The sequence below is a fragment of the Lepidothrix coronata genome, unplaced genomic scaffold (genome assembly GCF_001604755.1).
Source record: "Lepidothrix coronata isolate B3197 unplaced genomic scaffold, Lepidothrix_coronata-1.0 Scaffold199, whole genome shotgun sequence".
Lineage (NCBI taxonomy): Eukaryota > Metazoa > Chordata > Aves > Passeriformes > Pipridae > Lepidothrix > Lepidothrix coronata.
This window is the reverse complement of record NW_016690379.1, coordinates 199,365-212,392: the sequence shown is the minus strand read 5'-3', so window position 1 is coordinate 212,392 and position 13,028 is coordinate 199,365. Positions and strand designations below refer to the sequence as shown.

The 13,028-nt window shown below is 53.5% G+C and overlaps 1 protein-coding gene across 12 annotated transcripts in view; it reads left to right on the top strand.

Moving 5' to 3' along the window:
- The window catches only part of RASSF5 (Ras association domain family member 5), a 28,695-nt gene that overhangs the window by 4,530 nt on the left and 11,137 nt on the right, over positions 1–13,028 (top strand). Inside the window, exons 1-5 of one of the 12 annotated variants that reach the window (XM_017832133.1) lie at positions 1,563–1,581; positions 2,120–2,174; positions 2,441–2,556; positions 3,184–3,307; positions 4,334–4,452. In XM_017832133.1, coding sequence (XP_017687622.1) covers positions 2,156–2,174; positions 2,441–2,556; positions 3,184–3,307; positions 4,334–4,452 — 378 coding nt within the window. In that variant the 5' untranslated portion in view covers positions 1,563–1,581; positions 2,120–2,155. Of the gene's footprint in view, positions 1–22; positions 829–1,325; positions 1,582–1,960; positions 2,175–2,440; positions 2,557–3,183; positions 3,308–3,942; positions 3,992–4,333; positions 4,453–8,751; positions 9,079–10,686; positions 10,823–13,028 lie in introns of those variants that run through there. The other 11 variants (XM_017832132.1, XM_017832134.1, XM_017832139.1 and 8 more) reach the window with 11 other exon arrangements.

The window sequence follows — 13,028 nt, the reverse complement described above, 5'->3', positions numbered from 1 at the left end:
AACCTGTGCCAGGGCCTCCCCACCCTCACAGGGAACAATTTCTTCCTAACATCTAATCTAAATCTCCCCTCTTTTAGTTTAAAACCACTCCCCTTGTCCTAGCACTCTCTGTGTAAAAGGTCACACTCCCTCCTTTTTATAACGCTGTGACTTTTCTCGTTGCTCTGAAAGGATCTAGAAACCCTTGCTATGTGCAGAGTTTAAATCCATGTTATAAATACAGTTTCAGTCCTATAAATGTAGTTCATCTCAGTGTATTTCTTTAATTTAATCTCTGTTTAAGCACTGGGGACCTTTTTTCCACCCCCTAAACTTTAAAAGACTGCAGGGAAAAGCAGCAAAGCAAAGGGAGGATGCCGGGAAGAGACCTCCCAGCTCACGGCCGGGTCCTGCGCTTTCTCTCTCTAATCTCTCCCGTTGGGTTGTTTTATCTTATCAAGCAAAAAGCCCCAGAAATAGAAAGTTTTCCATGGCTTACGGGACGGGCCCAGAGATGCACAAGCTCTGAGCTGCGGCGCTGCCTCATTGCTCAGAAAAAATAAATAAATAACCCCGTCGAGTGGCAGCAGGTTGTGAATGGGCAATGTCAGGGTTTTATCTCCGTGGGAGAAAAGGCCCCTCGTGGAAGCAGCACGCTCTGTGTGTGCCTGGAGAGCTCTGGATCTCCTCTCCCAAGGATGACAGACGGCAAAGCAGGAGCAGCCACTTGCTTTGGGCTCCTGACAAAGAGAATTCGCAAAATCTTCCGGCATTTCCCCAAGTCCAAGCCTTGGTCCGAGGGGCTGCGGCCGCCCAGGAGGCAGAGCAGGGAGGTCTTGCTGCTCAGAGGTAGGTGGTGGTGTGAGTTTGGGGGGGATTTGGCCGTGTGCAGGTTTTCTGCTGCTCTTTGGGGTGCTCTTAGGGTTTCCTGTGGCGCTGCAGAGCCGCAGGGATCCTGCCTGGCAGGGAGCAGGGCTGGCACAGGGCTGGCATGATCTCCTGCCACCACATCTGTGACACCAGGAGGCTTCAACCTCTGCTCTGGCTCCTTTTTCAGCCCTGCTCTGGCAGGAGCACAGAGTGCTGCTCCACTGTAAAGGAAAATTTGCCTTTTAGTAAAAAAAGGCTCCAGAGCATCCGCCAGCAGCTGCATTTGTGCTCCAGATGCTGCAGCAGTGCAGGGACCTCACAGAGGGGTGCCTGTCACCCAGGCGGCCTTGGCTGCTCTGGACAAACAGAAACACCCCCTTGGGGCTTTGCCTGTGTTTGCCAACAAATGAACCCAAACCATCTGGTTTAGACCTAAACCCGACGAGACAAAGGGGGCTGCAAGAGACGGGGCTGGGTCGGCGCTGGGGGGGTGTTGGGATGTGTCTTGCAGGAGAACTGAGCCCCTGCCCTGCATTACTCTGGGGGTGCTGATGGTTGTGGTGGTGCCACAGGTCCTGCCCTGTCCCCTCCCAGCAGGAGGAGCCGCCTGACCCCACTGTCTGGTGTCACAGGGCCACATCCTGCTGCCGTCACTGAGGTCACCCCGGTGACGTGGGGCGTGGGCAGAGGCACCCAGCAAAATCCAGCCTCGGGTGCAGCCTGCACTGAGAGGTGTGTGTGATGTGTGAGAGCCCCTGAAGGATTCTGGAGTGTTCTGCCACATTTTCCCCTTTCAGCAGGGCCTGTCTTCTCCTTTGGTTGGGGAATTGAAAGGTGCCCCAGGGGGGTCTGTGGTATCCTGGAGGTGGGGGTGGGAGGATGGGGCTGGCCAGGATGACAGGAGAAATTGTTCCCTGTGAGGGTGGGGAGACCCTGGCACAGGTTGCCCAGAAAATCTGTGGCTGCCCCATCCCTGGAAGTGTCCAAGGCCAGGTTGGACGGGGCTTGGAGCAACCTGGGCTAGTAGAAGGTGTCCCTGCCCATGGCAGGGGGCGGAACTGGATGGTCTTTAAAGTCCCTTCCAACCCAAACCATTCTATGACTGCAGCCCTGTGTTTAGGCATTTGAGATGAGCATCTGTATTGGACTGGTTTACTCTATCCAACTTAATCCCCCTGAGAGACTTTAATCTTTGGAGAAAGGGAAATTCCCTTCTCCACCCAAGTTTTTCACAGTATCATGATCAGACTAATTTTTTTTTCTTTTTAAGAAACTCCATTTCCAAGCGTTCCTTTGTTTGACTGGAATGGAAATTATCTCAAAGTGTAAGTGGAGGCATCCTGCTCTTCTTGGCTAACCTGTCACGTGGCTGCTTCCTAAAGCTGTGCAGGGTTTCTAAAATTAGTGTTCCCTGCCGGATACAGGATGATTAGGTCTGTTAATAGGTGATGGTGACTAAGGAGGTGTCACACTTTAATCCCCTAAAGAAATGCCTGGCCACAATGGGCCTGATCCAGAGGCGTGCCTGGCAACTGGCATTTCTGTGGTCCAGGTTACAAGTGTGTCACACCTCTGGTTGCCTTTAGCCCAGCTGCTGGGAGGGCTCTTCCCACTCCAGGAGGTCTGAAAGAGCCAGGAGGCAGCTGCCCAAATGTGAAAATCTGGGGCCACACAGGCAGAAGGGACGTTCTGGTGGCAGATGCTCAGGTGAACCCGCAGCTGGAGCGTTCTCCAATTGGCACCTCCAGCAAAGACTTGGCAAATGTCCCCTATTAAAAGGCTGTTCCAGTTGCTCAAAAGGTCATGCATTAAATTACTGTGTAACTGCAGCTTATTTCTAATTAAAAAAAAAAAAAAAAAAGGCAAGATTCCCTGCTTTTCCCCCAGGCTGACTTGAGACAACTGATTTGGAATAGGAGAATGACAGACAGCTCACGCCACATGAATGTTAAATGATAAATGATTTCCCTCTTTCCCCTGGAGATTGATGCTTCCCCCCTCAGGCACCAGCTCCCAGCAGTGCTTCAGCTCCTCTCATTCATTCTGGGGCACTGGAGTATTCACCAGAGCTGAGCAAAAATCACTGTTTCCACAGCAAACGTGGGATATTCCTTCGCTTTCCTGCCAGCCCCAGATATTCAAAACCATTGACCCAAATGCTAAAGAAAAAGGGAAAAAAGGGGGGGAAAAAAAAGAAAAGCGAAAAGAAGGGTATTTAAAATGGGTTGGTGGTTCAGAGTGGGGTCACAGGGCAGGTGCAGGGACAGGCACTCCACTCAGTGGGGTGAACCCTCTTGCCTTGGTTTGGGTATTTTTTTTTAATTTTTTTTTCAGGTTGGTGACCTCTCTGGAATTTTGGATAACGTAAAAGTAAATTTAATGCTGTTTGAACGGCAGTTAAAAATTAAAAGGCTCAGCTGGGCCATTAAAGCGGAAGGAGGTTGTTTGCTGCAGTCAGGTGGGTTTGGAGGAGTTGGGGCTTCGAGGGAAAGGGCTGTGAGAGTGATGGCCATGAGTGTGGGATAACTGCTGGAGGGAGGGAGCTCTCTGTGCCAAAGGCTGCCCCTCTGGAGCCGTGGGCAAGCAGGACCCTGTGCCCTAAGGGGTTAAACCTGGGCTCAGCAGTGTCTGTGCAATTCCTTCCTTGAACTAGTTAATGCCTGACATTGGGTCAGCAGCCAAAAAAACACTGTGCCAATGCATTACTGCACCTGGGACAGGAGGTCATGGCCCCTGCTCCGGCTGGGATGTGTCCCTGCCCTCTCCAGGGGAGGATTTGTGGCAGCCTGGAGGTGGATCCGTGCCTTAATCACTGTAACTGGCCCTTGCAGTGTTGTATTTAGGAACTGGCACGGGTTGCCCAGAGAAGCCGTGGCTGCCCCATCCCTGGGAGTGTCCAAGGTCAGGTTGGACGGGGCTTGGAGCAACCTGGGCTGGTGGAAGGTGTCCCTGCCCATGGCAGGGGGTCCAACAACACGTTCTTTAAGGTCCCTTCCAACCCAAACCATGCTATGATTCTGTGATATTTAGTGACCTTAAATACTTTGACTTCCATCTAATACAAAGATGTCTCTTCCCTCCTGGTGGTGAAAGGTGAAGGATCCTGTGCAGTGGTCAAGCTTTTGGTCCAGATGTTTTGCAGGTGACTCCTCCCAGGAGCAGAGCTGGGGAGTGGGTACCCCGTGGTTTGGTGGGGTTGGGGCGTTTTCCATGCTTTGTGTGTCAGTGTGCCAGGTCTGGGGAAAGGCAATGGGACATGTGGCAGGAATGTGGCTGGGGATAGGACAGGGGAGCAGAGTTTGCTCTGGATGAGGTGTTTTGGTGCCTTTCCCCCCTGAGCAGGGACCCTGAATGGGCTGTGCTGGTGCCCACCAGCATCTGTCTGCCCTCCAACTGGAATCCATCCCTTCCTGGGGTTCCCCCACTACCCCTCAACCACGGCCTGCAGGTCTGGGCGCCTCACCTTCTCCTTCTCTCCCTGCAGACTGCAGATACACGTGTCACCAGGAGTGCCGCAGCCTCATCCAGCTGGATTGCCGCCGGCCGGGGCCGTGCCAGGGCCAGCTGTCCCCAGAGAGCACCCTGCTGCCACCCTGCAGCCAGGTACCACGGGCAGGGGGCTCGGGGAGGGGGGGCACAGCCTCGTGGTGACCGATGGCATCTCCTCCAGAGACCTGATGTCTTGCTCCCAAAGGGTTTTCCAGGGGGGAGGGCTTGTCAGAGCTCAGACCCGGGAGGCGTCACTGATGGGCTGTAAACACCATGCCCAGGTGTCCTGCCTGGGTGGGTGTGTGATCTGGTGGATTGGAGGGTGGGCAGTGGGCACCTCCCTCCCTGTAGAGGTGAGTGTGTGTAACTGTGTTGTGTTTAAAATGCTCCCATTCCGGAGGGGACGTGAGAGGAGCTGTGCCATGCGGGAATGCTGGTCCGTGTTCCGCAGCCTGGCCATGTCCCAGTGCCCTGAGGGGTCATCAGCCCCCTCCTCACGTGGTTCATGTCCCTGTGCCTGCCAGGGATCACCAACACTGGCATTAAATTTTGTCATTAAATTGAGCAAAGCGCTTGTAAATCAGCAGCAAAGGTGCATTTTTCCTGCAGCAGAGCACAGGTGCAGATTTCACCAGGAGTCCTGGCTAATGGCCTCGTTTTAGGAGTTTCAGTAGTCCCGGGGGATTGAGACCCTTCAATCTGCGTTAGGCACGTGCAGTAATCCCGGGGTCACTCCGGAAGGTTTAGCTGTTGGCTTAATCCCCCCAGGGTCCCACAGTGTCCTGCGAGCCAGCGTGGGTGGGACAGGCTGCAGGGCGCAGAGACTCCCGTCACGCCACGTGGGATGTAAGATACTTAATGCTGGAAGCTTAAGGCACCGCTTAGAAACCTGCCTGGAGTGGATTTGACTTGAAAATGGAACCTTTTCAGTCTCTGTGTGTTCTTTTTTAAAGTGTTTGGAACGGCTCCCCGGGGAAGCGGTGGAGTCGCCATCCCTGGAAGTGTTCAAAAAAGGAGTAGATGTGGCACTTCGTTTTATGGTTTAGTGGACATGAGGGTACTTGGCTGAAGGTTGGACTGGATGATCTTGGGAGTCTTTTGCAACCTTAATGGTTCTGTGATTCTGTGTTTTCACCTTCATTATAAGGCTGTGTTTATATCCCTCTTTGTGGAGAACTGGGGATGGAAACATGCACTTTTCCAAAGGCAACACGGGGTTTCTGTTGGGTGTGCAGGGTTTGGTTGTCATCCATCCTTTGCTGTGCAAGGTCTGCTGAGCTTGGTCTGGCTGAAACGTGGCTGGGCAGGTGCTGCTCAGAATAAACTGGCCAGGAGGGATCTGAAGTGAGATGGGATTTATCTTCCAAGTTACGTGTTACAAAGGGGCTCAGAGTGGGTTCCCCACTGAGCCCTGAGGTGTTTGTATAAGGATGCGAAGGCAGATTTGTGGTGGATGTTGTTGGGCTTCCCCCAGCAGCATGAGAAAAGCCTGGCTCTCAGGAAAATGAGGAAGGCTCGTTTCATCTTCGGGGCGATAACACCATCCGGGGTTATTGATGGGCCTAATAACAAACACAGAGCCCGTGCTCAGTGGCAATCCATCACTCTGACACGGCTCTGCTGGGATCCCAGGGAAGGGGGGGGAGGCATTTTGTGCCCAGGAAACAAAAGTGTCTCTCCAGTTCCAGCAGCAAACAGAAATCCATAAACCCAATCCCAAGGTCCTGGTCGGGGATGGTACCTCGAAACCCTTCGTACTGCAAAGTGCTGGATGGAGCCTTGTTGCCTGTGCTGGGGGCAGCTGGAGGTGCTGGGGCTGGTTTGAGGGTTAATGAGGGTTAAATCACCGCAATAAGGCTTTGTTCTCTTTTATGGATACTGGATAATCAGGGGAAAATCATGTTTACTTGATCTGAGCCCGTAGAGCTGAGCACACAGCCACGTTCCTGGAGTGTTTCTGTTGGCCAAGCAGGTTTTGCTGCTGGAAAGGAGGAGGATGGAGGGAAAGCAGTGTCAGTGTTCCAGTAGGAGACTAACAGGATGCCTGAATATGCTGGCAGGAGGGGAAGGGGATTGCACTCTGGAAACACAGGAGAAATTAATAGCTGGCAGAGTTGGAAGTCATTAAATAGTATTATCAAAATTAAGCAAGCTGGAAGCATCAGAGAAATAACTACTTTATTATCACATATTTAATGCTGTTACTTTGTAATACCAGGCATTAATAATTTGGGCTTTGATCCAGTAAAGTACTTAAGAGTGTGTTACATTTGGGTCCCAGATCAGCCTGCCCAGCTGAAATCCAGATTCAGCTGGTGTTGGCAGCACCAGGAGTTTGGTCCCTGGTCATGTACTTCCCACCTGAGAACTGGTGCAGGTCACCAGTGGGTGGGTTTTGGGGGGGGCTGATGTGCAGGTAACCATTAAGTAGAGCTTCTGCTGGACCAACAGGCCAAAATTACTTGGGTTTATTTGGCTTGGTTGTTTTGGTTTTGGGGTTTTTTTATGGAGCTAATTTCCCATGCAGGTGGACTGCAATGGAAAAGTGAGGGTTTCTTGGAGAATCCCATGGAGCAATGCAGAGGGAGAGCACCCAGCTTCACATGGGGCTGCCCCCTGGTTCCCCTGTGACACTCCTGGGGCTGAGACTTCATAGGAGACACCAGTGCTGATCATCAGCCCAACACTCACTCTCTGCTAGTGTTGCACATGCTCAATTTAAGCCTCTTTCTCCTCTAAATATATCCCCGTGGAGCAGGGGGGGTTGTGCTGCTGCAGGAGGACTCTGCTGCTGAGAGCATGGCTTATTTATTCCACACTGTTACCAGTTGCTTTGTAAATAAGCCACTTGGATTCTTGCCTTCCTCTTTTTGAGATGCAGATGTTGCCTCCTCCCTCCAGTCTTTTGCCATGTACATCTCAGTTTGTATTCCTGGGATGCTGCTGGCAGTGGGGCACGGAGTAATTTAAGTCCTTCAACTAACAGATACAGATTTGGAGCACCATCTGCAGCCTATCAAGAGGGGAAGAGGTTTTTGTGCTGGGTGGTGGCTTGGATGGAGCCCTTTTGGACCAATTGGAGGAGCAAGTTTAGCTCAGGTACCGGGAAGGAATTCTTCCCTGTGAAGGTGGTGAAGCAATGACACAGATTGCCAGGAAAAGCTGTGGATTCCTTATCCCTGGAAGTGTTCAAGGCCAGGGCTCAGAGCAGCCTGGGCTAGTGGAAGGTGTCCCTGCCCATGGCAGGGGGTTGGAATGATGTGAACTTTAAGGTCCCTTCCAAACCAAACCTTTCTGTGCTCTCAGGCCTCGTTCCCTCCTCCGTTTCTGAAGTGTGGTGAAGAATTCTTAGCACGTACATTAATACTGCATTGCCTAAGCAGGGTCTTTCATAACACAGTGTGTCAGGCTTTTCTTCAGTCCCCTCCACTTGCTCACAAACATGTGTTTTCAGGTGGCTGTGGATGTGCTGGGATGTGCTCCCCGTGGATGCACAGCCCCTCACGGGATCCCCCACCGAGGGAGGAGGAAAAGCCTGTGGGGAGCAGAGCTCTTCCCCTGCCTGGCTCCAGAAATACCTGTGATCTTCACCAAGCCAGGAAGGTCACAGCTGCTTTAAAAGCTGCTGGGTAAATCACAGGGTACTGATGGGATGGTTGGCAGCTCTGGAGGGGATGGAGCAGGCAGTGCTGGGGTGGGTCAGTGCTGAGCTGGGTCCCTGCAGGGCTGGGGGGGCAGAGGGGACCAGGGATGATGCTGTTGTTCTGAGCCTCTTTCCAAGGCCAGCACAGCATTTTCATGAGCCTGGAGCTTCTTGCAAGCAGGACCCAGGAGCTGAAAGGCTTTTTCTTGGGCAGCAGTTGAAGCTGCCTCATCTGGGTGCCAGTGCTGCTGAAACTGCTCCTGCTGCTCTAAAATTATCTGCAGAGCAGAGGGGCACCCAGTGCCTCCTGCAGTGTCTCTGGGGGTCTCTGGGACCCCGAGGAGGGTCTCAGGCTGCACCTCCACCAGCCCCCCCCTGCTTTCCCTACCACCTTTTGGCCCAGCCTGGCCTTGATTCCCAAAACCAGGCGATGCCCTGGCAGCTGACAGGGACGGGGCAGCATCCAGCCCTCCCCGGCGATGTGTTTTGGGTCACCAAGGTGGTGCCGGGGGTCCCCGGAGGGGGGGCCGGGCAGTGCCCAGCACCTCGGCTGCGAGCGGGGTGAGAAATTCTGCAAGAGGAAGTGGCCGGGGCCGCGCCGAGCGAGGCGAGGGCAGGAAGGGGAGGCGAAGGCGAGGGCGATGCTGCGCGGGCACCCCCGGGACCGGCCGGGCTGGGCTCCGGCAGCGGGAGCGAACCTGCGGCTCTGCCCCTTCCATGCTGCCCCGGCGCCGCTGCGCAGGGAGGCGGGTGGAGGAGGAGAGGGAAGGGAAGGGTTACCCGGCACGGCTGCCTGTTAGAGAGGAGTAGCTCGGCTGGCTCCGGAGGATGAGCAGAAGGAGCTGCTGCCGCAGATAAGCGCCGGCGAGCCGAGGATGTGAGCGCGGGCTCGCAGCGGGGACCCCGATGGTCGCCGGCCCCCCGAGCCCCCCGGCGACCCCCGCGCCCCCTCAGCCTCTCGCCTCTGCCGGGCTTCGATGACCATCGGCAGCAGCATGAGCAGCGGGTACTGCAGTTTGGATGAAGACCTCGAGGATTGCTTTTTCACGGCAAAAACCTCTTTTTTCCGCAGCGCGCAGAGCAAGGTCCCTGCCAAGGTAACGGCTCCGAACTAGTGAGGAGGGATGTGCTGGGAAGAGGGGGGCACCGGAGGAGGGGGATGTCGGGTGTTCCCGCACGTTTGGCTGCGGGTGCTGCCAAAATGAGCTCGTGCAGGAGTCAGGGCAGAGCCGCCGGAGGGCTCTTCCCTCTCCTGTGCAGGGGGGTCTGCGCTGCTGCAGGTTTTCCTCAGCCATCTCAACCTTTACACGCCGGGTTTCCCCCTTTCCCCGGGGGGGATTCACGCTGGAGGAGCCGACTCTAAATGTGATTTTTTTATTTTTTTTTCCGGCGTTAGGTGAAATCCTGTAGCAACCCTGCCAGCTGTCATCCACGGGTCAGGCTCCTGGCCAGGGGCCTGTGGTTTGGCCTCGCAAAATCTGCAGCACTGCTGAAAAATTGCGGGTGGGGAGATGGGAAAGTTCAGGACTAAATTAATCCGTGAGCTTATTAACACAGTGATGAATGTGATCCTTCTCTGGGCGCCTTGGGCCATGGGCACCGGCCTTGGAGAAGGAAGAGAGGGTTTGGCTGGGCAGTGTTTCACCCCAGGGTGAGATTTCTGCCTCAGTAACACTGACAGGGCTGCTTCGTGGGTTTTAAGCGTTTATTTAAATAAAATTAAAAATCCCTGTCATAAACTTTGGGGCCCCAACCAGAGCTGAGCATAAAAGGAGAAGGTGCTGCTGCGGAAGTGGGGGTTTCACGGCACAACGAGAGCCCTGCAGCACCCACAGGTCAAATCTGGCCCAGGGAGCAGCTTTTTTCACTTAAAACTCCCCTGTAAACCATTAGCACTGGCACACTCCTGTTCAGGCTCTGCTGCATTTGCACCTGAGGCTGCAGAGCAGCAATCCCGAGGAGGTGCTTTGGGGTTCATCCTCCTGCAGCCCAAGAGCTCTCCCCTGTTCTCCCTGGGAAGGTGGGGCTGCTCTGGGGGAGAGCTTCAGTCTGCTGGGAATTTTAATTTCTCTGAGGAAACACTCCCTTGGGTTTAAGGTGGGATATTCCCTGCTGGCCAGCAGCTCCCTTTCACTATGATTAACCGACACTCGCTGTTGGTTTTTAAATGTCATTTGATGATTCATTTGTGTAGGAGACGTAAGAGATCGGGGTGTTGGTGCTGCTCTGTTTGAGCCAGAGCACTGCAGATCCTTGGGTACCTTTTGGAAACCAGCCTGGTGCTGTTGGTCCTCAGGAGCTCTCCCTCACAGAGGGATCTGGAGCTGCTGCAGCCCCTTTTTCCCAGCTCCTTGCCTGGATGTGACCAGCGTGGGTGGCAGAGCTGCAGGAGAAGATGGAGCCTTTCAGGGGTTTGGTGTTATGGGGAGGAAATGGTTCCTGTGAGTGGAAAGGACAAAAAAAAAACCCCACACAAAACGTGCTGCTTAAAACCAACTGATGTTGTGTAATGTGTGGGGATGGGTCCTCGTGTCTCAGGCTGGATGGAGGTGGAAACCACTGTCAGGCCTTGGGGGAGGAAGGTTTTGGGGGGTTCGTGGCATCCTGGGGGTCAGTGGTGGTGCAGGTCATGCAGGAGGAGGAGGAGGTGGTGGTGGACGTCTCATATTGCTCACTCCCTGTCTCCCCTTTTCACCTTGGCACCTTAATTAAGTGATATTATTGAATGTGGAACCTTCCCAGCAATACAAGAGCTGCTTGTGGCAACGACTTTGTTTTTCCCCAAGAATGGTCCCTGCTCCTGGCCACGACCAGAGAACATCAGCCTAGACCCAAAAGTGAGTTAACCTGAGGGGTGCTTTTGGGAATGGTGATGTTTGTCCATCTTTAGATGCCCAGGAATGATTCCTGAATCCAGGATGCACAGTGTGGCACCCATCCACCCATGGGCATGCCCTGCACTAGGCAGGAGGAAGCTAAATATGGGTAACTTAGGGATACAGGTCTTGAAAGACATAGGAAACATCTCTGTGGAGGAAATGTGGGGGGTAGGAGGAGACATACAGGTCTTCAGTCACTTAAAACAGTGGAGTGGAATTTGTTCTCTATGATTACAGAAATGATTTTTCTGATTGAAATAACTGTATTAACCTGAAGAGCCTCTTTCCAGGATTGCTGTAATTCCTTTTTATTTTCAGAACCATCACTGCAATCACTCTTCATTAGCAAAGAACCGTTTTAGATCTCACATGTGACCTCATCCCTGGAGATCCATTACTTGGCATTTTCAGGCCTCTCCAGCTGAATGGCTTCAGTGGCTTCTGCCTGAAGCCTGATTGCTTAAAACTCTGCAAAATTGCTCTTGGAGTCCTGCATCAGTGGCTGCTGGGAGAGCTGGCTCAGACAGGGAGAGAGAGGGGCAAGTGTCTGTCCAGGAATAGAAAACACAGGAGGGACAGAAGCTGAGCAGGGGCTGGATGAGATGGTTTGTGGGTGCAAAGTGAGCATTGCAGAGGAGCCAGAGCCCAGGGACTAGTTCAGGGTCCTCTCTTTGTCCCCTTGTCTCTGTCCTGCAGAGCACAGAGTGATTCCTGGGGGGGGGAGGCAGGTACAGTCTTCCTGCAGGGGTGGCCCTGGGGCACCTCCTGGGGGAGGGAGGGGGGGGAAGAAGCTTTTTTGGCCCTGCAAGGCTGTGACCAGTTCCCAGTGTCTGCTCCTGAGGATCAGCAGATCCCTCTGATCCACCATCCGGGCTGGGGTCTCTGTGCACACAGACACTGGTGTGGTTGTGTCCTGTCCAGCCCAGACCCCCCCTGAGATGCAGCTCCTCGTGAGGACCTTCTCAGCTCTCACTGCTGAGCAGAGATGTGGCAGGAAAAACGGTTTCTAAGTGAAATCTCCATGGCAATCAAAACACTGAGCCCATCTTCACTTGCTCTAACCTCTCTGAAATGCAGCAACCATCCCTCTCCCCTCCTCTAGAAATGCACAGCTCTCTTATCTTCTGCCTTTTCCTCTGAACCCCAAAGCAAACCACAGCCTCTCATCTGAATTTCTCAAAGGGAGTGAATTGTTGGGGGTATTTAGGGTTTTTTGGGGGTGATTTTTGGTCTAAATCTGTTGTGTGATTCTCTCCCCTGCCTGTCTGTGCTGGAGCAGTGGATCCTTTCCCAGCACAGCGCTGTGAACCGTGGGAGTGGGTGGTGAAGGGGAAGTGTTGGGTGTCGAGCAGTGATGGAGAGCTCTGTGAGAGCAGAGATGTCCCAGCTCTGGTGACTGCCTTGGCCCTGATGTCCCCCAGCTGCCACCACTCCCTGCTGCAGCTGGATTTACAGTTCTGAGCTGCTGCTTCTCCTGTTTCTGGCTCAGATTTGAAGCATTCACTTCTATTTCCAGTCCTTTGTGCTGTGGTGTGATAGTGGGCACAGGAGGTGAGCTGGTGATGCTTCTCTGAACTGTGGCCCAGACGTGCTCTCCAGGCTTTGCTTTCTCATATTTTAGGACAAATCTTTCCATAATAAGCAGGAGAACTGAGGGTTGATGCCCTGAGTTGTATAATCCCTTCAGAAGAGATCTTTGAAACACTCCTGCAGTCTGAACATAGAAGCCAAAGGGAGAGCTTGGGCTGTGTTTTTGGGAGTGCAAGTTGTCCCAGCGTGGCTGATGTAAATGGTGATGGAGCTGTGCCTGAGCACCCCAGGGAGGACTTGGCCACTCCCACCTCGAGATAAGACAGTCGATGCCAAGAATGTGGTGATGTTGGGCCAGATCCATCTCCACTGTTCTGCTCTTCAAATTCATTAACTAAATAGGTGGTGAGAAGAATTGACTGGGAGTGAGGGGGCAGGGATGGTGTCCCTGAGGCTGGTTTGGGGCTGTAGGAAAGCGGCCCTTGCTCCAAGGAGTGTCCCAGGGAAGGGCACAATCAGACTTTCTACCCACTGTGCCTTTCCATGTCTGGTTTGGTGGTGAAGCTCATGGCAAAGAGCAACTGCTGGTCTTCCACCTCTTGGGCTGTGCATCCAAATTGTAACCACGGCTCCTTTGT